Genomic DNA, 26,185 nt, shown 5'->3' with positions numbered 1-26,185 from the left:
AAGTGAAGCACTCACTGCTGGCCTGTTGGAAGGGTAGCCGTAACAGCATAGTTCAGATTAAGTGGTATGCACACATGCACAAACATGTCCAAGCCAAGACACCAGGAATACAAGTCCTGATGCATCCAGAGTTAGGTATGCCGCAAGGCTCGAAACTGTGGTTATTCCTTACGCGGTGGTTTTAGTGAGAATGTATAGTCCGACAATTACTTTACTGCACTGGGGATTTTCAACGTCCGTATGCAGCCCATGCATGGCTGCCGCAGTAAAGCTTTCATTTCGTGGATCATTACATATGAGCGAAGGTTGAGTTCTCGCATCTGCGCGTGCGCAAAACAATATAGTGATCCCACAAAGCTGTGGATGAGGCGGTGCTTCAGGACTCACGCTCGAACAGAAAATGCTTGAACAGCGGCGATATTCGCTCTACCAGGTCAGCCCAAGCACAGAAGCTTGAAAGCAAAACGTTTTTCGCCATGGTAAAAAAAAAAAGAAAGAATCGTCGATATCGAAGAAATGCCACACGATGGCTTAGAAGAATACATATTCGATGTCACTCAGCTGTGATTCCATAAGTGATTCATATCCCCAAGGCTTCAATGATAGCAGGCTGAATCTTAGGCCTAACATCGCTATAGGCTTGACGGGCAATATGGCGCGCTCGTGGTGGCGTGCATCTGATCGGTATGTCGGCTTAGAAAGGTTCATCACGCCTTAACAAGCTCAGTATAGCAAGCTAACGCAAATCACGAATACGGTTCTATTGCGCGGCACAATTATTCCAAGAGCCACTCGAACTAGGTAGGCCACGTGTCGACAAGCCATACACTCACGCATGTTGCAGCGTTCCCAGCAGCTAGTGCTGCTTCCAGACGGCGGTCGGTCCAGCCTGAATGTGTGCGAGCGTCCGAATCCACTGCCGTCGGTGTCCCGAGCCATGAAGGCAACGAGCAGCCACTCCTAGAGACGGCCGCGCTCAGGCACGGCGCACTGCCAAGAGGACCACGTCCTCGGCTCGGTTACGCTCCGACTCGTGCAGCGCGCACTACCAAAACCGCACGATGCTCGGCGTCGGCGTATCGCCCCAATCGAAGTGTGCCGCCCCGCCGAATGCTGTGCGCCAGTTCCCTATGCGGCGCTAACCGCGCGCTCATACTGGCGAACAATGGCTCCGCGCGCCTGTCACAGTGCGGCTCAATGTCGTCCGGAACGACAACGTCCGGTGGGGCTGGAGGGGGGGACCCGTTACATTGCCTAATCCGGCTCGTCCGCATCAGAACCGTCGCGTACTGGGGGATCGACGCACCGTCGACGCCAACGAGATGCACATTAATTAACATTGAACGATCATGTCACCCCCGCGGCGACGCAGTGCCGTTTGTAACCGACAGTTCTTCCTGTACACCAGCTATGCGACTGCGGCGTTTCAGCGCTGTGTATACGGGCAGCGAAAATGCACGTACTGTGTACATACGTAAAGCATAATCTCCGCGCGCGCTGACTTCTCGCGCTAATGGCAAGGATCGCTGTGTACCTTTGTCGCTGCGAATGTTGCGTACGTAGCCCTGCAGTTCTGATGGCTGCACGCCAGTCGTTGCGATACGTAGCGACTAATACGTCAGCAGGCGTAGTCACTGAACCTTAACACCCAAACGTAGTTAAATATAGAGTTTCGTGGCGCGTTCGGAGAGAGACGTGCCTCTGGTTCGGGGCCTTTGATAAGCTGCAAAGCGCATTCGGTGTCAGTACGCGAAGCAAGGTGACGATTTCCGCTTTTACTAACCATGCAGTGTCGTTGCGACTACCCGGAATCACCGAGGCGTTTTGACTGCTTTTTTTTAGTACATCAGTACTACGCTAATGCACATATGAATATGTTTCCTTCCGCAGGCGTTCACTGACAGCGTCAGTTAAATGCCAAGTACATGACAAATTGCTATGATACTGTGGCAGAAGTACCCCATGTGAGAGTCCCGAGTCTGAATTCAGCTAGCCTTAGCTAGATCAGCCTGGATCAGCTGGTTACAACAGCGGTTTCCCGCGACTGGAATGGTCTCTCGACTGAAGTGGCCGCCATCACCAATCATCAACTATTCAAGTCCGCCATCGAGGAAGTTCATTCATCAATGTAACATCTGTCCTCCATCTTAATAATGTATAGTTATCTTTGCCGTGTTATACCCACCCGTCGTGTAATGTTCCGCAAGGAACCTTTGAGGAGTAATAAATAAAAAAAATCTGCTGGTCTCAGCTGTAAGCCAACTCGTCCCAAGTGGATGTCAAGTGAAAAGCAGGAGACTAGAGCGGCTCTGCTTCATCAACGTGGTAGCCTAATGCCTGCAGGATCTGACGGCCAGCCGCCGTTGTGGAGAGACGGACGTGCTGGGCTTGCGATTGCTGCTCCACCACATATTGTAGAGCATTGATTTTGCTGCATGCGTATAGGTCCGCTACTGAGCAGTACTGCGATAGCCAGGCGAAATTGCGACTGATGCGCTCAAGCTTAAGGTTCTGGGTCACGTAAGGCCCCATGTGCGGATATGCTATAGAATTTTTGATGTTACACGAGAGCTACGACTGCCTTTCCACTCACGCACGTGGAAAGGCACGGCGCATGATGTGTAGGGCGTGGTGGCAACTAACCACTGCGCTCCGAAGCCAGCTTTTGGCTCCTCGATCCTCATGAATTAGCATGCTCAGTACACGGATTGTTCGTCTCCGGCAAGTGACTGAGCCCCTAATCGAAGGAAGATAAGTTGCGATCATGCATCGGCTCGTAGGCGTGGACTGTTTATGTACTCGTTTCTTTTTGTTTTATTTTGGAGGAGAAGTTTGAGTGCCGTTCTCTTGGATGTAGCCGTGGACAGCATTGAGGGCTGCCTGTAGGGCTAATTTTTGCTCCCCAGGGGACCCTGAGTTAGCCCACAGCATTATATCGCCCGCATACAAGGCACAATTACGAAAGGCTGTCACTGTCCGCCTTTCTAGAATAGGCCTGAAATGGCAATGCTAAAAAGAGCGGAAGATATGACAGCACCTTGGGGGACGTCGATTTCATTACGCTGCCAAATTCACCCTGAGTACTCCCAACCATTTTAGAGTGTTGCGTCCTCAAGAAATGCTTTCACGAAGCGAGAGAGGTTCCCGGCTATCCCTCCTCCTGAAACCAGTGAAGTATGGTAGAGTAGGGCATGGAACCAAATGCTCTTTTTCCCGTCTACCTCAACGACCACTCGGAGCTGTGCGCTGCTAGGATATATGCGAGAACACCATTATGACGACTTCGGAGAATATCCTGCAGTGTGCAGAGCCTTCGGCGAAAACCTATTTTCGTAGGGTACAGGACGTTGTACTTGTATAAGAACCGTTCAAGTCTCCTCGGAGCCACACGTTCCATCATCTTACAAACGCTGGGTATTATAGGGTTATAGGCCTTAGGCCTTGTAACGACGGACTCGGCTTGCCAGGTTTTGGAATAGGTATGACCAGATTCCTTCCAGGCAGAGGGAAGATCAACGTTAGCCCAGTATTCTTCAATCTCTTTCAATGGGCCAGCTTGTGTGACTTAGGAAGGCTGGGAAATGTTAAGTACCGAACGCCATCCGGTCCCGGGGTGCTATTGTGGTTGGAGTCATGCAAAGCTGCCTCTAGTTCGTCTAAAGCGAACGGGCAGTCTGGGCTTGCGTACCGTCGATCTGGTCGCACAGAGCCAGTCGTATAGGCGCGCTCTCTCGCATTACTCGAGAGGTTGAGCAGTACACTATGCACCTTGCTCTCCGTGATTGGCAGCTGATGTGCCACTTGGTCAATGGAACACAGCCTGTCAAAAGCTTGACACATATTTTGCGCTATCCTTGGGCGCCAAGCAGCCATTTCCCCGTCCCAAATCATGGCCCTGCGATTGAATATCTCTCCGACTGACGTATACCTACAGAAGCAGGGAAGGTGTTTTTTAAGTAATTAAGTAAATTATTATAATATTCATTTGTACCACCACTTGTTGGCAGTCTGTTTTTCAGCTGCGTTTTTGTATTTTAGGAATGATTCTGCGCCGCGAGATGAACTGAAGACTGCAGAAAAATAGTAACCCAAAATGTTTGCCTATTCTTCTAAATTTGTCTGTATACCAGGGGCTGGAAGAAAAAGAACTGTGAAATCTATCTTCTACCATTTCCAACATATGTTTCGATGTGGTTGAGCTGTTAATAGACGACACATAACCCTGCCATTAAGTTTATTCGGCATTACGGCGGATATATCAGGTTCTTGCTCTGGAGTTTTTGAAGTTTATGAAATTATCTTGCATTGGCTGTCAATTACATCCCATTTAAGATCGCTAAAAATGGTGAACTAAATGAAAAATCTATGGAGCTCATTTTCCCCGTGCTCGGAGAGCAGAGTTTTTTTGCCGGCACTTAGGAGGCAGACATTAATACCAGCTAAAACACCTCGTGCATCCTTGTGTGCACTTCCCCAGAAACCATAGTGGTCAATAAAATCCCCGACTAGCAGGTACGGCTCTGGCAGCTGTTCTAAAAGGGATTCTAAATCATTAAGTGTGACTGTTAGGTGTGGCTTAATACCACGACCGGTAATATATCCGGTCGTGCTCAAGATATATAGAAAATATTGCAATTGTTTTAAAATGAAGGACAGTGACGGCAACAGCTTCATATTTGGTTTTAAGTTTGATTTTGTGGGTTGTAACACCAGTATGGATGACAATAGCAACACCTTCAGATCTCAGCTTACTCGCTTGCTCTTAGTCACACTGAAAGACATTATACTTCGAAATGTTTTTTGTTTAGGATCTCAGTTGGTCTCCTGTAGACATAAAGCCACTGGGGACAGTGTGTTTAAGAGGTATTTCGTATCACTGTAGTTATTTATTAGTCCTCGGCAGTTCCACTGTATAAGGAACGCCATGCTGGGTGATTTTTGGGAATGTAGTTTAAAACTTGATGCCGGTTTTTGGGCTGCCGTTATTGGGGTCTTTTCTTTTTGTTCATCGGCGCTGTGCCATCTCTGTAACGGGGGCGAGTTCTGTGTTGCGTCGATCGCCTCACTAGAGGCTTTGGAGGCCCGCAGCGAACCAGTGTTAGTGGACTCTCCCATTCTGGGGGAAGTCTTGCGGCGGCCGACTGAAGGGCTGGTGGGCCCTTTTTCAGATGTGGCAGGGCAGCCTTCATTGCGTCTGCCAGGGGCGAGGGTGGCCCAGCCTCAGGCTTTGCCTGGACAGTGGCTGGAGCCCGGTGTGGTGTGCAGCCCCTGCGCACCACACCGGCGAAATGTTTTGCTGTGAACTGGAAAGTAGAGGGGAATCGTTTTCGTGCTTCTTGATATGCAATGTTTTCCTTTGTCTTTGTCGTAATTATTTCTTTCTCTCTTAATAGGTCAGACACGACCTCGAGTACGCGGGGTGGTCCCCTTCAAAATTCGTGCATAGCAGTGCAGCATTGCAGTCCACAGATTCATGATCTTTTGCTGCACATTTGGCACAAGTTTGGCGGCAGCGACAGCTCTGTGAGCCATGGCCAAATCTTTGACACTGGATTTGGGACATGTGGTCCTACATTTAAGATACCCTACTATGGATGCGAGGAGTTGGCTGGAGGCAAAGGTTAGGACGATGTGCTCTGTCGGCGTTTCCTTGTCTTTTCGGATTTCGATACGATGAACATCGGTGACGTTCTGGTCTTTTAGACCTCGACCGTTTCTTGCTAGGAGAGGTTGAGAAAATCATGTTTGGATATTACGCATTTCACTGTGTGTAATGACCGACGAGTACTGGTGGATACGGGTATGTTTTTAAAAGACACTAGGGTGGGGAGTTCTAAATACTGCACCTTGTCGCAGATTTGGAGAAGTAGGTCGCCACTGGCGAACTTCGTCACCTTGTAGCCAAGGCCCGAGGTCAGAGATTTAGAAACAACGAAAGGAGATAATTTTCTAGCTGGTTGGTCTGCATCTTCACTATGTATCACGTGGTACCTAGGCAAAACTTTTTTGCAGGTATTCTGCTGTTACATCGGTCCGCACTCATTTGAGGGCGATCGTTTTGTGTGAGAAAAGCCATGAAATGGATGTACTTTTCAGCTGTGGTGCCAGCCACCCACCAAGAAGCCCAATGAGGGAACGGGGCAGGAACTTGCACGCAAGTCCTGTCTACGCCAGCTTTACACCTCGACTATAGCCCAATATGATGCAACTAGGGGTAGTTGGCCACACAAGGTTAACCCTTACCACCAGGAAAAAGGGAAGAACCAAGAAGTGAGTAGGAGAAAGGAGAGTTGTGAGAAAGTGATAGGAAAGTGAAAGACAGCGGGGAAGACAGGAAAAGGCAACTGCCGATTTCCCCCGTTCGGGACAGGCTGGATGTGCCGTCTACAGGAAGCTGAGGCTAAAGTGGTGTGTTGCCTCTGCCGAGGGGTCTTAAAGGGGCTGCGAAACACCGCTTGAACGGATGCCGGTTACGCTTCAGATGAATTCTTTATGTCACACAGATGCTGACTCAAAAAGAATTACGAGAATCGATGCATAGGAACGGGAGTTATTCAATGAAGAAATTTCAGAATACAAGCAAACAAAATGCTGCCCTCAACTCGATTTTCGCGCAGCTTCCCATTTCACTCTCCCAATGACGACACTTAGTGCGACCAAACAAAACAGCCTATCTGAGCACGTGGCGGAAGTTTGCACTCCATGGTTGCCTGTTCTTTGTAGCTCGTTCATGCCAAGGCAGTCAGCGCCGTTTGCATGGTTACGACAACCATGTGCACGCCCAGCTGACCCAGCGATGCTTCACCGTCACGTCGACGGCGCCGAAGGGAACACTGATCAGTGACGTTCCCTTACTAATGGATCCGAACTCGAGCGCGAGATACTGCGACGGTGTGACAGCCTGCGCAAGATATCAGACACATTTAGCATAGCGCGTACCGCTACTGCTTACCGCCAACCATCGCCCGTCGCTCCTAGCGCGCTGGTTGGCCACGGCGAGCAAGGAGCGCGCGCTGTTGGGAATGTGGCGCCATCTGGCGCCACCACCTGGAGATTCTCCACAAGCTGACGATGCGCACTGCCTGCTTAATGTGAAACGAACGCATCCTTCCTTGGGACCGAAACGAACGCTTATAGAGTGCAATGGCTCGATCGGATCGATTCCGCAAAGCCGCTCTCAGATACAGAGTAGCCATAAGTGTTTAGTGCTAGGTCGTAGGATGTTTACAGAGGCGCAAAATCCTTCGATGCAAAAAGTAGCCAGTGCCTCTGGTGGCGTGTTTTTGTTTTACTTGATTTACAGTGCTTTTATCTAGGGCAAACAAGTTGTTTTTGTTAATGTAATATAACACACAAAAACTTGACAGAACGTATCTTTAGATATTAACGCAATTTTCAGTATATTTACTCCTTGTCCAATCATCAAGCTCGCACTAAGAATGTCATATCCGCTGCTAAAAACCGCCACTGTATGGCGAAACCATCAGCGCCACGAATTTGATTCTGCGAGCTAATTAAAATATTAAAAACCGCAGTATACGCGGTACGACCGATGCTAATAGCAACACTATAATTCATTCTATGCAACCAACAGGCAAAACAATGCACTGAAAATGTTTCGGGGCCCCTTTAAAGGGCTCCAGAAAGGGGCTCTCAATAAAGTTGCGATATGTCTGGAATGTTAAAGGACGCCACTTCATATGTACCCTCCAGACAGAATTTTTTTAATACGTTTTGTGGAAGCTTGGTTATATGCACAAAAAAATGTGAACTTCCGCGTCTTGCCATCTCTCGAACGCCAAAACGGCAGCGCTCCTCCGACGGTCCCACACATTCGGCCCCTTCCCTACTTCCGCCAGATGCGGCGCGCACGAAGTGGCCGTGGTAGCACGCGACGTCTGACAGAATTTGATGCTGTGAACCAATAACCCACGGCTGCTGACGTCACTTCCACGACGTGACGTCGTATGCAGAGTTTCGCGCGAGAGCCTGGCACCACGCGTCGCCACGAGGCGCAAAAGCGGGAATTTTCAAAAATGTATTGTAAATTTCCCGCTCGCTTTTGACGTCTCGTACGCGGCATGGGCGCTCGGTGGCCTGTACTCTACATAGTGAAAGCATTTTAAAGCCAAGCTCTAACACCCCTTTCTGTGGCCCTTTAAAGGTCCAAACACTCGGCATCGGCTCAATCACCGGGTTCCCCTTTCCACTGAACACGGCTGAGCCAGCAAGGCTAAGCGCGGGTGCCCGGGTCCGTGGTGGCGCACTGCTCACAATCATCCCCCTGCAGGGATGTCCCTGCGGATGCTCAGGTATCCGTGGTGTCGCAACTCACCAACATCTGCACGCTACAGATGCCCCTGCGGGGACATATTAGAGCAGACTAAAGCACTCTAGAACCAGTCACAAGACATCAGCAGTGAATAAACTCTTTTCATTATTTCGATTTGCCATACTTCCACATGCATGTAAAGTGGGTTGTGTGAAACTGGTCTATTGCATACACTTCAGACTCCTCCAGAGCCGTCCCAAGGGAAGGCATCTCAATGTATTCTGATGATTTCAAGTTACTTTTCTCGTAAAGCCTGTTGCAGACTAGATTCTGTGTCTCAAAGCATTCTGGGGGGCCACCACCACTGCTTGGACTGGCAAAGGCAAGTGATACCCCTGTCAACCGCACAAGTGCACTAACGGGGAGTGCACTTCAGCCTCCCAAGTGACACTTTAGGCTACGCAGTGATAAACGGGAAGGCAAAGTGCACTCATACTAAAAAAAAAAATGGCGGCACGAAATAAGCAGAATTTTTGAAGAGGTCGACGAAAAAGAAAAAACTTAAAAATTGACTCCGACGTGATAGCGCAAATAAAACTTTTCTAACAGTTTCTAACAGTGAAAAAAATCTAAACAGAAGAAAAGCCAAGATTAGCCAAGACTATCCAGAATTTTGACAACAAGATAGCAACGCGCTGCGGAGTTGAATCTGGTCTCGTTCCTTTGTTGGGTTGCTTCACTTGTAGCTATAACAAAAATATTTTTTCCAAGAACAATGTTATAGCAAGTAAAATAAACGAGTACTTCTTAAGCGCCATACATATTGTGCCTTCAATGTCACTGCTGTCGAGGTTACGCATTTAGCCAACAAAGTGCGTTCCGTGAACGCACTCCAGCCGGAGTGAACTCTTCTGCGAGTGACACTCTATTTGCGACGTTTAGATTTGACAAAGTGCACTTATAGCGAGTGACACCCTCCGTAAGTGCACTTAACTTGCTCACTTGACAGGGGTATTAGTAGTAGATGCAGTGAGGAACAGCCACCATGCACTCCAACACTTTTATTGTCACAGAAGGGAGACAATCCTTTAGAGTTCAAAAACACACACCAGTTGTAGAGAACAAGTTCATTTGGGAAGAACATACAAAAATAAAAGCAAATCACAACATGCCAACATTAGTTCTCTTTAACGCATAAAAAAGATAATACATACAGTACATTTTTTTTCAGAGCATGCGAATGCATACACCACATGGGTAGCACGTCTCTCATTTTCACAAGTGACACATCTACGTTGGGCTTTATGTACAAAGTATGGAGGGGGATGGGGTCATGTCAGACAGCACTGGCAGAGCTTTTTGAGCTCCGTGCAGTGACAACAATGACCTTGAGGCTCAAGAACCACACCGGTCACAAATAAAAATGAGCCGACAACTATGAGAAGATGAATGTGAAATGGTCTTCTTCGGCGAGATCAACTTGGGGGCCCATTCACCGTCGCTCGCGATACCGGCGCTCGACACGGCTTGGCGGGGGGCGTGCTGTTCTCCTGATGAAGTCGTCGACCGTCATTTCATACTGTCATGGAGTTGAAAAGAGAGGACGGTGAGTGGATAAGTCAAATGTAAAAACAGGAACTCATGACCTGCAACTGAGGCATTCAAAACAATTACCCAGCCACTAAAAAAGGACCAGTCATTAAAAATCTAAACTACCATAGTAATCTCTCTCTCCTGTGTTAGTCTTTTTTTTTACCAATTCTTCCCATCTTTCATGCCAATGGCACAGAGACTCCCGTTAAGACGAACTCGGTTAAGACGAATCCTTGGATAAAATGAACTGGCGAGACCTTTTGGTTGGTTCCCCATAGGTCTCAAGGTAAAAAAAAAAAAACCCACTTAAGACAAACCATTTCATGTGCCCTTCAGTTAAGAGGAACCCCTACAACAACCACAAACCATGCTGACCCCATGTAACACCATTCACGGGGCATCCACGCGGCACTAAAGAAAGAAAAAATTATATAAAAAAATTATATAAAAGATTTCTACACAGGAAAGCATACCCCACAAGATGGTTTCCGCACACCTTCATGTAAAGCTGCAATGAAGCCATCTAGCGAGAGCACGTTTTTTTGAGGGAAAGCTCTCTTGCCAATACAGAAAAGGCAGGGCACCATCGCCCCTATGCTGGCACAGGTCTCAACATCGTGCACGCATCATGTGCCGAGCGTTGCACCCATAGACTACAAAACAAGTATGCTCGAAGTGAACCCGCTCGTTGATTTTGGGCTCAATGACTCCAGGGCAGCAGTTAACAGAAGCGGCGACGCAACACGCGTTACTGCAGTGCAGAGGTGGCAAGATACCAGCACCGTGCACATTGCCTGCAGCGTACAGAACACATGCTATGCCTGCTCGTGGCGTTGGTAACAGCTATGCTGCCGAAGGAGCGGGATAAGAGAAAGAAAGACACACACTGCTGGGCACCTTCGAAGCACTCTGAGCAGGATGGAAAGCAAAAATTGGAACACACAAATAGCGGCCACTTTGGGATACAGTGTGAAAAAAAAAAAAAGAGTTGGAGGGAAAAAAAACTACACCAATGCCACTTTCAACTACGATAGCATAAGCTTATTTCATGCTCTGTTTTTAGCCCGCTTAGTGCATAGTGCAATACACCGTGCGATAAACGCTCTACTTGCAATTATCCTCTCTTTGAAAGGCTATTATAGTCACCATTTTCATGTTACATATAATTGGAAACACCTATCAAATTGGCACTACCATTTTAGGGGCACTTCTGTTTACACGAACTTCTGACAAGACATAAGACAAACAAATTTTCTGGTCCTTTCTAGTTTGCCTTAAAGGGAGTCTACAGTAATTTGTAATGTGCCTAATAGGTGTGAACATGGTTTATGGTTTACGGGGCTTAACGTCACAAAGCAACTGAGGCTATGGGGATGCGGTGGCGAGGGCTCCAGAAAACTTCGACCAACTGGTCCTCTTTGGTTTCAGATCACAGAGAGTTAACTTTAACTGTACAAGGTAACAAAAGGAATTCGCTATGCATACCGATCGCTTCTCTGGTGGTCTTGAAGGTCGTGAGGAGACTCCATGGTTGTACTCAATGTGGTGAATGGTGCGGTCATAATGATAGGCCATGGCATCCATCGGGAAAGGAGGCTATGGAAATAATATAAGTCAAACCAGCAGTTTCTCACAGTATGGGATGGTCAGTAGGAGACTGCTGAAGTCCTATCACACTCATAGCATGCAAACTGATTGCAGCATTTACTTGCGTAATGGACTGACTCACACTCGCCACTTGCCGGTGAGAATTTTTGAGTTCTTTTTTTTTAGGAGTTTGCTTTTCTAAGCACGTTCCTCAGTTCCAAGCAGTCTGCAGCGCAGATCTTGGCGACACGCCAAGATGCCACGTGCCAATAACATCGTGGTGTGTTCATCTTTTGATGAGGGCACCTGTGAGAGTGGCACACTTGGCGGAGCTTGGCACAGTGCAAAGATGCTGTATGCCCTTAATAGCAGTGCCGCCGGTGGTGGCTTGCTTGGTATGCTGCTGTGTGCCCAGCTACGGCAGTGTATGCTTAGAAAGTCGGCGAGCTAGCACAGCAGTTTTAACCTGAAGCTATAAAACATCCTCTGCACTAAAATACTATGGAGGAAGCAGGACCTTCAGACCCCAAGTGATTTGGCGAACTCGAGATTGGAAGCGAAAATGCCTTACGACTCTCATACCACAGCTAACGCTTAAACATTCACATTGCACACTTGTAACCATCCTGCAGGTTTTTAACCTCGAGTATAAAACACGCATCTGACCTTCAGGGCCGGTGTTCGGCATGTTGGCTTCACCTCGCTGTGCCGTCGACTATCGCAAAATCGTCAGCTCGTGCCATGATACAGCAAACACCTTTCGAAGTGAGTGATGCTAAACACTGATGACACAACATGGCTGACTGCGTGCTTTTGTTGATGATGGATGAATGAGATGGTGAGCAAGCGGGTGGGCGGGCGGATGTATGATTGAAATTTTGACTCTTGCAAAAAAAAATCTGTCAATTTTTTTCCTGCATAATGAACCATACCCCCAAATTGATGTCAACTTTTCTGTGAAAAAAAATTAGGTTCATTATGCAAGTAAGTACAGTATAAACTGAGCAGCACGTTGGTAAGCATCAAGTTGGATTAGTTGGTGATTGGTAAGGCTCGTCGTGTCTAACGTTTTTCCAGTCATGACGTGTACAGTCTGTTAATTTGCTTATTATTAATTATAAATTTCCGCAGCAGCTGCCAAGTGCTAAAAAGGAAGACCCACCGGTGGACCATAGTGCATTGGCGGCAAAGGTGGCCTCTGATGATGGTGGTGGTACTCCCTGAGGTAGTCTTGGTAAGCCTGAGGGTAAAATAATTTTCATAACTGACAAAGCATTCTGAACTCATCAAAAACAAACAGACCTTGGTGGCAACTGTTCAGCAGTCCGGTCTGTCCAATTAACCACCAACACCATCGAGCTCTTCGATATCATTTTCTCACCTTCAAATTTACTGTGCAAGCTGTTACTTTGCCAGTACTGCATAACAAACTAACTACACGAGTAAGAGGCAGACACGTACATAAGTGCAAACATGAAAATCACAATTTTAAATGCAGTTTGGAGTACTTGAAGGGTGTGAACCAATTACAGTGCAAAAAAGTGCTATTTTGTACACTTTTAAGCTGTAGTACAGGTGAGCAAGTAAGCTGATGCCACGGTAGCACAGCCTTTGTGACAGCAGCACAGAAAGACACTTCACACAGCACAACTTTCAAATTCATTGTTAAGAAATACCACGGCCCATCTCTGGTTGTCTGCCCTCTGTGTTTAATATGAAGCGAGGTGTGTGAAAACAGCTTATTTTATAAGACTGAGCCACACTGCCAGTGGCAAAAGATTGATCATGCTGCTTCCCCTAAATGTCTTCATACCGATGGACTCGCTCCACAAATTTTGCCCACACATGTAGCCTTCGTCCATCAACACCAATGCAGATGGCTTAAGGATCCATGTACACGATAAACACACAGAAATGTTACCAAACTGTAGATGCCATAAAAATATCAAAATAGCATTGCTTAAAATCGGAAGAAGTAAACGCCACCAAGGCCTTCATTAAGATTTCGAAAACACTGCTTTCATACGATGCTACACAGTCAGTGAAAATGATCACACACAACAGCCACATTTCTGGCTATACTGCATAAGTTATGCAAATTTCACTTACTTATACACACAAATCATTACATACACCCATATTATTGCATTATGTTCTTGCAAACTGCCATATGAACTTGACCCACAATGTTTACCCAAGCTTTCACAGCATTTTTGCTTGAACAAAACTGACTCAAGTGTATTGAATAGCATAGAGCTAACAGTATGTGGAAGTTAAGACATAACTATAACAAACAAATTCTTAGTCAAGAAGCCTTTGCAAAGAGGTTACAGAGGACTGCAAGCTCCTTGGCACATGCAATCTAAGTAGCCATTATCACAAAATGGATATCTGATAAAAGAAGCGTTCCAGTCATACTTGCAAGTGCATCTCCCAGATCAATTTCTATATACACAAAGAAAAGCCAACCAAACAATAAGAAACAGTGCAAAGCATGACAATAGTGCAAGAAACTCAATAAAATGACAATCCATGTGGAACTAATGGTCTGGTTTAGTCCATGCTTTTTCACTTAACTGTGCTTTACAGTAGCACCAACCAGAAATGGTAAACTACTGATCATCACATGATAGAAGCCAATTCCCCACCATGGGCACAAAGGCTCACATGTGTGGAAATCTTCCAAATTGATGAAGGTAGCTAGAAACTGCATATATTTCATAGATAACTGCAACACACTTTCCTAATATACGAAACCCATTACATCCACAAGCAATTTATCAACTTTTCTGAAGTTAACACAAAGTCTTCTGCATTACAAGAAAACCAAAACCAAGTCCTGCATGGGAATTATGAGAGCTGTTTGACAAGCATGGTAAAATGATAGAAATGTAGGTGTTTTAGAAAACAAAAAAAACTTTCTTTCACTACAGCACACAATAAATGCATTAATTTCTTCATTTCATTGAAAAGCAGGGTTTATTTAGAGACATCAAAATTTGCATGAACAGTAGTAACAATGTCCTTATTGAATTATGCCATCAATGCAAGAATGAATCCTCATACAGGCCAAGTAAACAGAACGCAATGAATGACAAATCTATTTATCACTCAGTTCTTACTATTCTACCACTGTAATGGTCAATCATCACAAACAACTAATTTCAGTTCCTTGCTGAATTGTGGAAATACCAGCTTGGAGAGGACACAACACATGCACCATTTGCAGTTTCTTTTTTATATAATATTTAATTTAGTTTCAAAGCAAAAACAAAAATGTAATGTCACTGCACAAACTATGAAGGGCTCAAGTTACTGAAGAATCTATAATTAATCCACAGCGGCTGCAGGTGGCTTGAAAAATAATAAAACCCTTGTACAGGTCCCAAGTCCAAAATTAACATCTGGGACCTACACAGGCGAAGATGAAATTGCACTGATGTGTACCTACCCCATTCAGAGACGGCGGCTCTCGCCTGACGGGGTACCTTTCCATGGGCATCCTGTGAAGAATGGTCAAGTATTTAAGCACGATAATAGAGACTCCAGTGTAGTTTGTTCAGGCATCAATGGCATAATGACCATAACAAGAGGGCAAACACCCTTTTCAAGCACTTCTGTTCTCTCTAGGCACTAATATACATGCGAGACAGTCAAGACATTCCACACTGTCAAATGTGCAAACTTGCAAGCAATCCTTCGGCCATTTTTCTAATCGATGAGGAATCTCTCTACCGGTAAAGCATGCAGCATTTGTGGTTCACCTGAGAACATTTTTTGTGCATTATTTAATACACACACTTTGCTAAGAGCACAGTGTTCACTGTTTGGCTGTTTCTTGCATCAGTCCTTTTACACTGCTTCGTTGCAATGAATAAGGAAACTTTTTATAGCTGGTGCCATTAAAGACCCGGGGTCTCCGTCATGCAATTTTCAGTAGTAGACAGTTATAGCATGGCATTTTTATAGCAGTGCTCAGGGCTGAGCATTCAGCACATGCGCATTAGCACACCTCTTCGCCACTGAGAGAAGCAGATGCACAAATATGCTCTGCTAACACTCTAATAAACAAAGTGTTAATACTCATTACGTGCATTTAAAAAACTCATCTGGTCTGCTAAAGCTGTCACCACAGTCAGCCATAAAGATCCGAAGGTAAGAATTACTTCGATGTCTCGATTTTGGCAATCTACAAAAAGTTTGAACCAACATGCCAAACCAGTACTTCTGCCTCAATAGAAAGGGGATGCATAATTCCAAATGCTCTGCAATTTGGGGTTCACTCAAGGAGGGAGGCAAAATTCTACTTGCATTCTACTTATTTCGAAAACTCCCAATGTGACACAGTACGCTAGCAGTTTGGTACAACCCCGAAAACTAGTTCAATCCACTGCTGGCTTTGACACTGCACTTTACCTGCACATATGAATGCGCATTTAGTCTGTCCTATTCTGTCTAGTCTGTCCTAGTTTCAGTCTGTCCTATTCTGGCTTCAAAGCTAAACCAGTTTTTCAGTACAAATATAAATCTTGTTTTTGAACTCCAATTACAATTCTGATCATCTTTCAGCCTAACAATGCTGCACAGGTTCTACTGAAACGTGGCATGGAAGCAAGTCAGAGGCATTAAATTCAGTATGAACCTTTGGCACAAAACAGCCGCAACTTTAATAGCATAGCATAAGCAGTTTCGTATCATTTATGCATGCAAATCTGCATATATATAAACATGTAATGAGCATCAACATTGACCTTAATTATTACACTATGTTGAAACACTTTTTGCTTTGTGAACTGTGTTTTAACTTAAGAACTGCATTACGTTGGCAGCGCCTAATGATGATGCTTCAGTTATGTACACATGGTTAACAAATTCGTCATTTTTGGTATTCATGTTATACTTGTAACTTGTCTGCCCTCCCTTTTCTGCCCAACAGACAGCAGTTTTCACTCACTCAGTCACCTCACTGGGCACATAAACAAAAATAAATAAAATGCTATACAGAGGGCCCCAAACAGATTTGTGCGGCCATTCTTCCTGCTACCCATCTTGTTATGTGCATGTTCAAATCGAACATAGCGGAATAAGAACAATGGCACGAACATGCCAAATACTAACTCATGATCGGGTCCATATCTCCCACGACGAGCCAGTCGATAACCTAAGCAGTGCAGAAGAATACAAGACAGCAGTGGCAAGTGAAGTTGGTTAACATTCCAATGCCCACAGAGATGAGAACGCACAAAAAAAAAAACAGCTTCTTGCTACCATGCGTTCATGCAGTCAAAATCTAGTCTTTCCTTTTTGTTTCGTCAAGTTTTCTTATCAAGCTTTTATCTTTGCATCAAGAAAAAAAACTGTTGTTGGCAAACTCAGTAAGCACCTAGAAATCTGAGCTCTGGGATTTAACGCACCGAAGCAAGACATGGGCTTTGAGGGACACCATAGTGGAGGGCTCCAGATTAATTCAGACCATCTGGGGTGGTTTAACGTGCACTGACATTGCATGGCACATGGGCGTAAAATATGCATAAACCAATGTGAGCACCTAGGAATGCTTGCGGCAGCCAGGAAACTGAAGTGGCAAACAATTTTTACGCTGCAATAATGGTGTCAGAAAGGCGGGCCTGGTGATGACACTTGCAATTCACCACAGACGAGAGCATCTCAAGATAGCTTCAAATTAAGAGTACATGGTACCATAGCCAGTGCTATAATTCGGATGCACAAGTGATGTCTACATGGTTAATGTGAAGGGCGTCAGGACTTTCCCTTCTTCACGAATACCTACAAAAAATCCAGTTCAAGCTCCAGGCACATGGCACGACCAGTTTTTCGTGGCAAAACCATGGCACAACCAGGATCAAGGCTTGTGTTAGCAGCTATAAAAACCTAAATCACCGAGTTACACAAACTAATATTTGTCTTTCACAGTGAAAAATACCATCAGCAATGTTTTTGCACTTTTCCCTTTCTTTCCTGCCACCTTTGCTAAGCTTAAAAATGGGCTCAGGCAACAGAATAAAAACAGTACTCAGCTTGGTAAAACAGAGCCTCAATTCAAATTTACGGCTTATTCGAATTCAATTCACGCTTTTGTCCCATCAACATCAGGTGCATTAAAAAAACTTGAAAAAAATTACACACTATTACTTTCAATCCCCTTTGAGATTTATATACCAAGAGTCAAGAACTGTTGTATTTGAATGTGAATGCATTTTTCATACTAGTACACAAGGACTGGACAAAAATTATTTTGGGACTAAGAAAAAAAATTTTTTAAAAGCGTCCCAGCCTGTGCCACTGGACAAGGACTGGACACCTGTCTCAATATATCTCCCACGAATGCCAGCTTCAGTAATGTAAGGACAGTAGTACCGTTATTAGAAGCCATTGTAGTGCCGGCCAAGCAACAGAAGTGAGAAACAAGCTAAGAATTTGATTTCGGACCTAAACTATCATGAGATTTGAGCATAGCAGGCACCCAGGTCACCATACCTGCTAAATTATTGCTCAGAAGAGCTAGATGCACTTGTACAAGCCTAACAACAAGTGCAATTTTTGACAAGTATTACAATAAAATTTGCACATTCTAATATAAAAATTCCAACCTTTTTTGGGCTATAATGAATTTATTAACTCCTAAAAACCTACCCATAAGGCACTCCATGGGTTTTAAGCCACCACTCTCCCTGCAGTTTCTACACTGACCCCTGCCAACAGTACACTAATATCAACTTTGTTATCCCTGAGGTCTAGTGCTTCAGAGATGATCTTGCTGGCATACAAACATTAATGTTGACTGTAAAAAAGGTTGATTTTCAATCAACCTTTTTCAAAAACAAGGTGTGAACGCCACGTGTGGAGTGCACGAAAATTTGCGTGCTCGCTATCCAGGAAACTGGTGTAAAACAAATGCATGTGGGCGCTGCAAAAGTGATAAGGTTCAGGCACCAACTGTGCTTGCGAAGTGGCAGGGGCGGCCCTCAAAGAAGTTGCCATCTGCTGTGGGCACTTGTCGATAGTGTGTGCTGTGCATGTGCAGAAGCAGCAGGTGGCTTGTTTTCAACCCATGGAGTGAGGAGAGACGTGCATGTGCAAAGTGGCTGCATAAATAAGGCGAATTGTCTTTTCAGATTTGCCACACATAGTACAGTCAAACCCCACCACAACGAATGGCACGACAGCGAAATTTCGATTCCTGGTCAGCAAGCCAGACAAGGCAATGCAATTATTTCACCCCACAACAAACATTTACGAAGCAACGCTCCGTTTCAACAAAATTTTTCAGAGTAGGTAGTTGATCTCTTTTTTTTTTTTCGACACATCCACGTATGCCCATATATATCGTTAGGTTTCAACAAAAGTGACTGCCAAAGAGAGTTTGCACTTTCAGTAGCTGCGCTACATTCCCAGCGGAATCTGAATAAATATGAGCAGACATGTGCACATAAAGATGCAATGCGGTGCACGAGTGCTTGCAACGGTTTTTCTGATGGCTCGGACTCCACAGTTGCGAACCGCAGTCGTTGGTGCAAGGTGGCTTACGGCTTTTTCGCTCGCTTCCCTGTGAAAGGCACAACGGAAGCTTTCATTTCAGAGTGAAGCTATCGTGTCAATGGAAACCGGTGAACATGTGAAACATCTTATGAAAAGTGGTGGTTAGTTACAAAGTGCTTTTTAAGAAGCATCATTGCGGAGCACGTTAGACCTAGCGGCACCGAGCAAGCGGCGCACAACGATCCAGCATGCACAGACCAGGCACTGCGCTGCGTGTGACAGTGGTTCTAGGCGGAGACTCAACAGAACGACAGTCCGCAGGTTTTCTATATAGCGCATCGCACAAAGTCTTTGGCATTTCGAACACATCGTCTAAAGCATCAATTTCACGGCGCATGTGACTGCTATTCAACGTGCAGTTATGCGCGTGCACTCGTGCCTAGTCCACGCCGGAATGCCTTCAGGCAGCGCTGTCTCAGTACATGTTCTCGCCGGTCGAAAGTAGGAACGGTTTTAAGACGTGTGCGGAAAAATATTAATTTTCAGAGCTAATATAGCAGGTGCATTTATTACACAACCACGTCCATTGTCCGAGATTTCCAGAGACATACGAAGTAAATCGCACCAAGGAGCCGATTTAAAAATTGCAAGTGACTGAAACTGGCAGATTTTTGGAAAATAAACCTTGTTCATGAACTATCCAGTTCAATCTGGCAACATTCTGGCCTGTGAATTTTGTTGAAGCGGGATTCGAGTGTACACGGAATGATCATGCGCATACTTTTTATAGCTGTTGTTCTAAGCCACTTTGATCTCGTTTAAGCAACAGGGCAAAACCTCTTGCACTATCATTAAGTGATTCCTTTCCGACCTGACATTGTTCACGATTCTCCAACAATTAGTGACAGGAACGAGAAATCGCATGAGCCCCAAACACACCTGTGTATTACCAAGCCGTATGCAACAATTGCACAGGAGCAGGATATGCCCAGAACTGCTATCATGTAGCATGATTTTGGCTGAAAAGCATCTCAGAATGCGACCTAAAAGGTAACACACACCGAATACAAATTTTGGCTGAAAAGCATCTCAGAATGCGACCTAAAAGGTAACACACACCGAATACAAATGGTGAACGACTTGCTTGCTGGTAATTTTTGGTAAAAAAAATTAAAAATGCAGAAATGTTTATTTCGAAAGAAATGTTTAAACACTGATGCTGGCTCCAAAGCATCTCATCCCAGAATGCACCCTAAATAGGAATAGATCCCCACAGCAAATGATAAATGGTTTTTGCATTTATTCTTGCTCTTTTTTCTTTAATACGAGAAGAGTTTGCTCCAAGGATGGAGATTCCAACTGTTGCCTTGAGCATTCAAAGACACAGTGCTAATGCACTGCATCACAGAGCCACTGGCAACGAGCACTTTTAATTGTGCTCTTATTTGTTCTAATCAAAATTTTCTGAATTTGTGCCAAGCAATACTGTTGAACTTTTTCCAGAAGCAACTTCAGTGCATGTTTAGACAGATCATTGAACTCACTTGTTTACAGTGGTGCGACAAAACTAAAGCAATTTTACAGTGACAGCTGTTATGGCACGTTTCTTGGTTCTGCGGCGTAGGCATAACACAAAAGAGCACCGAGGTGCAAAGGGAAATGCTACTGTTCGCTGCGCTATAGATTTTTACAGTGTTCTGTGCGCTGTGGCGAAAACAAGCACTAGCGCCATACACGCCTCTGAGCAGAGAGGGCACCACTGTGTTGTGTGGCAAACAACGCATTCACCACCGCAGCCAGCTGTCACTCAATGTTGCGCAACTGAGGTGTGGTAACCACTGGCGAGTTTTTGCCAACTGCTACCGTCTTCCCACGACCAACACAATAGACGAAGTGGTATCATATCATATGATAGCACTTCTAGGTGTCTGCTCGTGTGCATCTACAGGATACGGCTTAGCAACACTTGACCTGGATACAGCACAGTGTCATCACCGGAAGATTTCTTGTACCGTAATTGCAGCTCACAACACAACACCTAGCAATGTTTGAACCACATTTAAGCCATGTCCTAAAGATTATGAGCCTCTCCACACACACACAAAATAAAAGTGCATTAGGAATTATACTTGCGAGTGCAAGCAGTAAGGCTGCACGCAACAAAGATATTCGCTCTGTCCAAAATGAGACAGAATTCAGGCAGCCAAGGCTCAGCTCAGCTGTGCCAGTGTTCAGACATAACCGCCGTTCAGACTTTACCATCATCGGAACTCTCCCTGCGGTGCCTTGGACGAGGGGAGTGCGAACCATGGCTATTGCGGGTCCGCCGACTATGCAGCCTGGAAAATGGTAAGGGGCGCAAAGTGAAGGCCAATTAAGCGTACGCGTGCACACATACAAAACCACCGCCACCTGCCCAGACAGTCACACTGAAGCCAAGTGTGTGACAGCACAGTTGAAACTGTGATCACCAACTGTGGTCACACACAACCGACTCTTACAAGCGTTGTGCCACTAGAAATGGTGGTCACTTGCGATTCACGTTGCACCTGCAAAAACAGCAGAGGTGACAAGAGCAAATGGAAGAACAAAAAAGGACTGAGAGAAGACATCTGCGATAGGTGCTTGCTACATCAGTGTAAAAATGTAAGCTGTTTTCTACGCAGGGGTGTGCCCTAACCTAAAATGCGACAATAATGCTTGGCACTCAATCAAGACATCCTTTGAGATAAAACTAGCATCATGGCAGATTAAGAACACTAATGCTCTGAACGCTATGGGTCAACAATTTTGCTTCCCAAAAATGAAATCTTGCAACACCAATTAATACCACATGGCCCAAACCAAACAGAAAAAACGTACTGTTCAAAACTCACGGCTAACTACCATAAGGGAAGCTTCAACATTATATGCACTACACACCATGTCACAGTTTTTCAAAGCTGATATAAATTAAAGCTAGCCTTGTCATTGACGCAATATTAAGTGCTTCATTAAACTCGCAAGCACAGACCTGTCAAACAACTGCAAATTTGTTCAACACTGCAATTCAATTTTAATGTAACTTCGAATTATAACGAGACACTAGTGACCAAATCGTTATTCAGAAAATGCTAGAGCCTCTTTAGCACGTCCGTTTGTGGCTTCGGACCACTACGCTAATAGCGACTCAAGCCTATACGATGCCCCACTTGTTTGTACAAATCAAAGGGAGCCCCAGTTACATACCTTTAAAACCTCAGAAGAGCAAATAAAAAAAGAAGTGTGTGATAGAAGTGCCAATAATGAAGCAAGGTACAGAAATCACGCACCTACCGCCAAGCGACCTGCGTAACGTCCCGCACGTTTTGACGTCTCACTTCGCGCACACATCACCGACTGAGTGTCCCATAGGGGGCAGCACGGGCATAAACAGTTCCAGCAGCAGGAGGGCAACGAGAGAAAGGGAGGAGGAGGCACCTTTTCCTTCTCTCCAGCCTTCTGGCGGGCTGACAGAGGTTGGCTGTCGGCTGGGCGAGAACGCCACCCTCCGAAAAAGTCCAAACGAGTGCACCTCTTTCTCCTTTCCTTCCACGTACACATCACACAACACAAATTCTTCACGCTTGCTACTGGCAATCACTACTGATCCTCCCAACCCTCCCAAAAAAAATCTCAAAAACAAAAAAAAATTTCCACCGCACCCAACAGTTTTGCTCCTGACGTCCTCACTTAAAAGAGGCGCGCGCATTCACAATCCTTGCACTGCCATCGCGGGCACACCACCTGGTGTGCCGGAGTCCAGAGATCGAGCTGCTTCCACCTCTCTCCGGGGGGCGAACACACTCGAGTCCTCAAGAAGTCCATGCAACAGCCCTCCCCCCCTGCCCTCGCATATGCTGTTTCCTCCTCCCCTCCCTCGCAACTGGTAGTGCTGCTTCTCTCGACAACGATAACTTCATCTCCAAACGGGGGCATAGCACGAGCCGTGGTAATAAGTCCCGGCAGCTGGGGGCAGTAGGCGGCTTGTGTGACAATCGGCGTCACGGGAGCACTCCCTCACATCACAACACAGTCCAGGACTGGAGGCACGCCAACTCTCCAGGCGTAACGGGCCGAAAAGGAAAAAAACGGCAAATGGTGAGCATCGCATGAGCGGTTGACATCTCATGTCCTGCGCTCATCCTAGTACAATGTGGATAAAGAGCACCAATCAGTTTTAGGCAGAGGAACAACTAACTACGTGGTAAACTCAGCCCCTTGTTGACTGTAGAAGCCTAAATTGATTATTATTTGTGGCGGCTGTAGATGCTAGTTATACAGGCCTTCTAAAATCTCGCCTCATCATCCACAATCTTTGTAGAGAACAGAGTCTGGTACAATAAGAATGACCTAAGCTGCACTGCTCCCAACTAAGAGAATTAGTCATGCTAAATCTCGGCCTAAGATTAAAGAGACGGTTCCTCTGCAGACATAGATCATAAAGAACTGCGGTTCTGCCGATACTGAAACCAGCTTTCCCAGATTTACCCTCATTACACCCCTCATATTCTATCTGCAAGTACACTGCTCAAGTTAAAGTTCAGGCAGGCTAGACAGATTGTTATGAGGCCGGCATCTTGCCACCGACTGGCCTCTTGTCGCCTGTGCCTTGGTAGCATTCTTTTAACGCCTTTCCTTCGGCAGCCGTTCAACACAGCGGAAGTCACCGCCGCAACTGCCCATGCACAAGTGCTTTGCACATGCACTGCCCAATCCAAACTGGCGGCAGCCTTGCGATAAATGCTCAGCCACCCTCCAGAGTCCCACGGCACAGGTTGAACACAGTCTGGCACCACAGCCACGGCAACAAGCGTCCCGCCGTTGGGCCTAACCTCGCCAGGCGCAGGCGAGCTTCGTCCCCTCCGCTGGAGCGATGGTGGCGCCGATGACGGGAGGAAGAGATGGAGCGGCGCGACGGAGAGCGGCGGTGGTGTGTGCGGCTGCGGCGCGAGGAGCGCCCGCTGCGGTGCAGGATGCCACGGAGATCGATGAGCTCATCCGCGGGGAACAGCCGGCACAGCTCTTCGGCAACTCGGGGCTCAATTTCCTGTTGCAAGTGCAAAGGAGAATAAACAGAAATGAGGGTGGGAGCACAGTGCAACAGCAGCACGTAAATTTCTGCTGCAGCCAATGCTATAGCATCCCTGTTCTAAGCTTTTCTGAGCTTACAAAGACTACTAGTATCAAGTGTACAAACAGATACAATAGAACCCCGCTGTTACATTCCCAGGTGCTGCATTGTTGCTCTTCCTGCAGCTTTTGGTCCAGTTCCATCACCGCTGCACTGTGAGAGCGGACGACTGAAGGCGTGAAAAGTTAAAAACACAACTATTTCACGTCAAACGGTGCATGGGCTGCGCTGCAGAAGATGCAGTTGCGCGGGTTGGCTCCAAGGCATGTTCCCGTCATCTGTGTTTTTCGCGTCGCCTGCAGCTTAATGATGCAAATAACCACAGCAGGCACCAATCTACCTTTTATTCACGCGCGATTCCCGGCTACTACGTTTCTCGGCTAGCATATCCTTTTTCCCCAAACTTCCTTGAAAACCGTATCAAAGGGGTTCTACTGTAATCATAACTGCCTGAGAGAGGAGTGCCAGTGGGCACTGCTTGGCGCTAATAAGTTCGATAGTATAGCATCCATTTTAGGGTCAACCGCATTCAATACATAAACTAAAAATTGCGTGTTCATCAAAAATATTTAAGAAAAGTTCGATATAGCCAATACCTCGCAATATAATTGTTTGTTATATCGAAGTTTTAATCTGAAAACCTTGAATTCGCAAATAAAATTTTGTTGTAAAACAAAAACTGATATTATTAAAATCTGTTTAATTAGCTTCATTTTGATGTAGTGCCTGAAATTTTAAACCAATAGTTCTTGGAGAAAAAATGCCATTTCTTCTGAGATAAGGAGAGTTAATGAGGGAAAGGAAGCCAAAAGAGACATAATAGGAGAAGGCTTCTGAGCCAGGTCCATGCCTGAAATCGAACATGCAGTCAACAAAGGCAAAAAAAAAAAAACTTGACAGACAATCACGACAGCCGGGTAGAGCACCTAAAAGCAGCGGTTTTATAAAAAGCACTGCAACCACAGAGAAAGCCTCTAATAAATTACCTGTCCGTCACGGCCTATCTTGACTTGTTTTCCATCATTCCATGGGTTGTACAAATGAGCAGTCTTAGTGAAGGGAAGCTCACGCCTGAAGTGAGAAAAGCATAAGGAATTTCAGAACTGCCCTGTCTCTTGCACATGTGCATGCATACAGACAGTCAAACAGGCAGAAAAAAATAGACAACAAGTTCCATGAACAGTGGCCCCTTTAGTTTGCTTCATTCACCCTGCGGCATGTTTGTTAAAGGGACCTTGAAATCGTACATACTGAGGTCAGGACAAGCACATGAGCGACCTGTGTTCCATCACTCTTCACCGCACTGCTTCATTAACACCGAAGATGCCCGCGATTAAAAACGATGTCCCCCTCGCACCCCCTCAACTCATATACATTGACGCAATATAAAAAAAAAGGAAACAGGTTGGGAGTCCACCCCTCCGCATCCCATCTAGCCCCATCCCGCCCAGACCCCCTGGGCGCGTCCAATGAGAAGGCTCGCCCAGACTGCACACTGACATCATCGCGGTAGTAGATACACAGTGAGGTGTCGCCCTAATCGGTTGTAAGCTACCGCGAGCACCAATTTTTAGAAATTATTTATAAATTAAAGCGTCGACGCATAGCTTTTAAATCTGACTCAAATGCTCATAATGGCCACCTTTGCAGGACTGTTTCAGAAGAATATGACGAAAATCATTTCAGGGTTTCTTTAAGTTAAAAAGCATAACCAAAGGGCACTGAAACGATAATGGCTAATTAAGGTGAATGAAATTTAGCCACCTTCACAGAACAAAATATTAAACCTGTATAACAACGAATAAGAAATACAGTTGCCAACCAAAAATTCGGACCCCCAATTTTTTGGACATGCTTGATTATTAGGACTTCATTGTAGCACCATGACATGGCCCACAGAGGCAATATATAAGAGCACCTGAAATTTTAGATACATCATAACCTCGTTTGCACTTGCTGCCAATACCCATGCCGCTATAGTATAATGTGTACACTGGAACTTTGTTAATTCAAACTACAAGGGAGACCGAAAACTTGTTCAAACAAAATGCAATTCAAGCTAAAAGAGAAGAGAGCCTCAT

At 45.6% G+C, this 26,185-nt stretch overlaps 2 protein-coding genes across 6 annotated transcripts in view; both read right to left on the bottom strand.

Moving 5' to 3' along the window:
* LOC144110082 (lysosomal alpha-glucosidase-like) overlaps window positions 1–1,071 on the bottom strand; it is a 30,265-nt gene extending 29,194 nt beyond the window's left edge. The window contains exon 1 of the mRNA XM_077642897.1: window positions 834–1,071. Within this exon, the coding sequence (XP_077499023.1) occupies window positions 834–939 (106 nt within the window). The 5' untranslated portion in view covers window positions 940–1,071. The remainder of the gene's footprint in view (window positions 1–833) is intronic.
* Window positions 1,072–9,318: 8,247 nt separating this feature from the next.
* The window catches only part of LOC144110081 (uncharacterized), a 45,044-nt gene continuing 28,177 nt past the window's right edge, over window positions 9,319–26,185 (bottom strand). For 3 of the 5 annotated variants that reach the window (XM_077642894.1, XM_077642895.1, XM_077642896.1), the window contains exons 13-20: window positions 25,091–25,175; window positions 23,806–24,020; window positions 21,212–21,291; window positions 16,571–16,613; window positions 14,904–14,955; window positions 12,615–12,692; window positions 11,351–11,461; window positions 9,319–9,851 (exon numbers count right to left, since the gene is read on the bottom strand). In XM_077642894.1, coding sequence (XP_077499020.1) covers window positions 9,765–9,851; window positions 11,351–11,461; window positions 12,615–12,692; window positions 14,904–14,955; window positions 16,571–16,613; window positions 21,212–21,291; window positions 23,806–24,020; window positions 25,091–25,175 — 751 coding nt within the window. In that variant the 3' untranslated portion in view covers window positions 9,319–9,764. Of the gene's footprint in view, window positions 9,852–11,350; window positions 11,462–12,614; window positions 12,693–14,903; window positions 14,956–16,569; window positions 16,614–21,211; window positions 21,292–22,263; window positions 24,021–25,090; window positions 25,176–26,185 lie in introns of those variants that run through there. The other 2 variants (XR_013309695.1, XR_013309696.1) reach the window with 2 other exon arrangements.

The sequence above is a fragment of the Amblyomma americanum genome, chromosome 11 (assembly GCF_052857255.1).
Source record: "Amblyomma americanum isolate KBUSLIRL-KWMA chromosome 11, ASM5285725v1, whole genome shotgun sequence".
In the NCBI taxonomy this organism is placed as follows: domain Eukaryota; kingdom Metazoa; phylum Arthropoda; class Arachnida; order Ixodida; family Ixodidae; genus Amblyomma; species Amblyomma americanum.
This window is presented reverse-complemented; position numbering and strand designations above follow the sequence as displayed.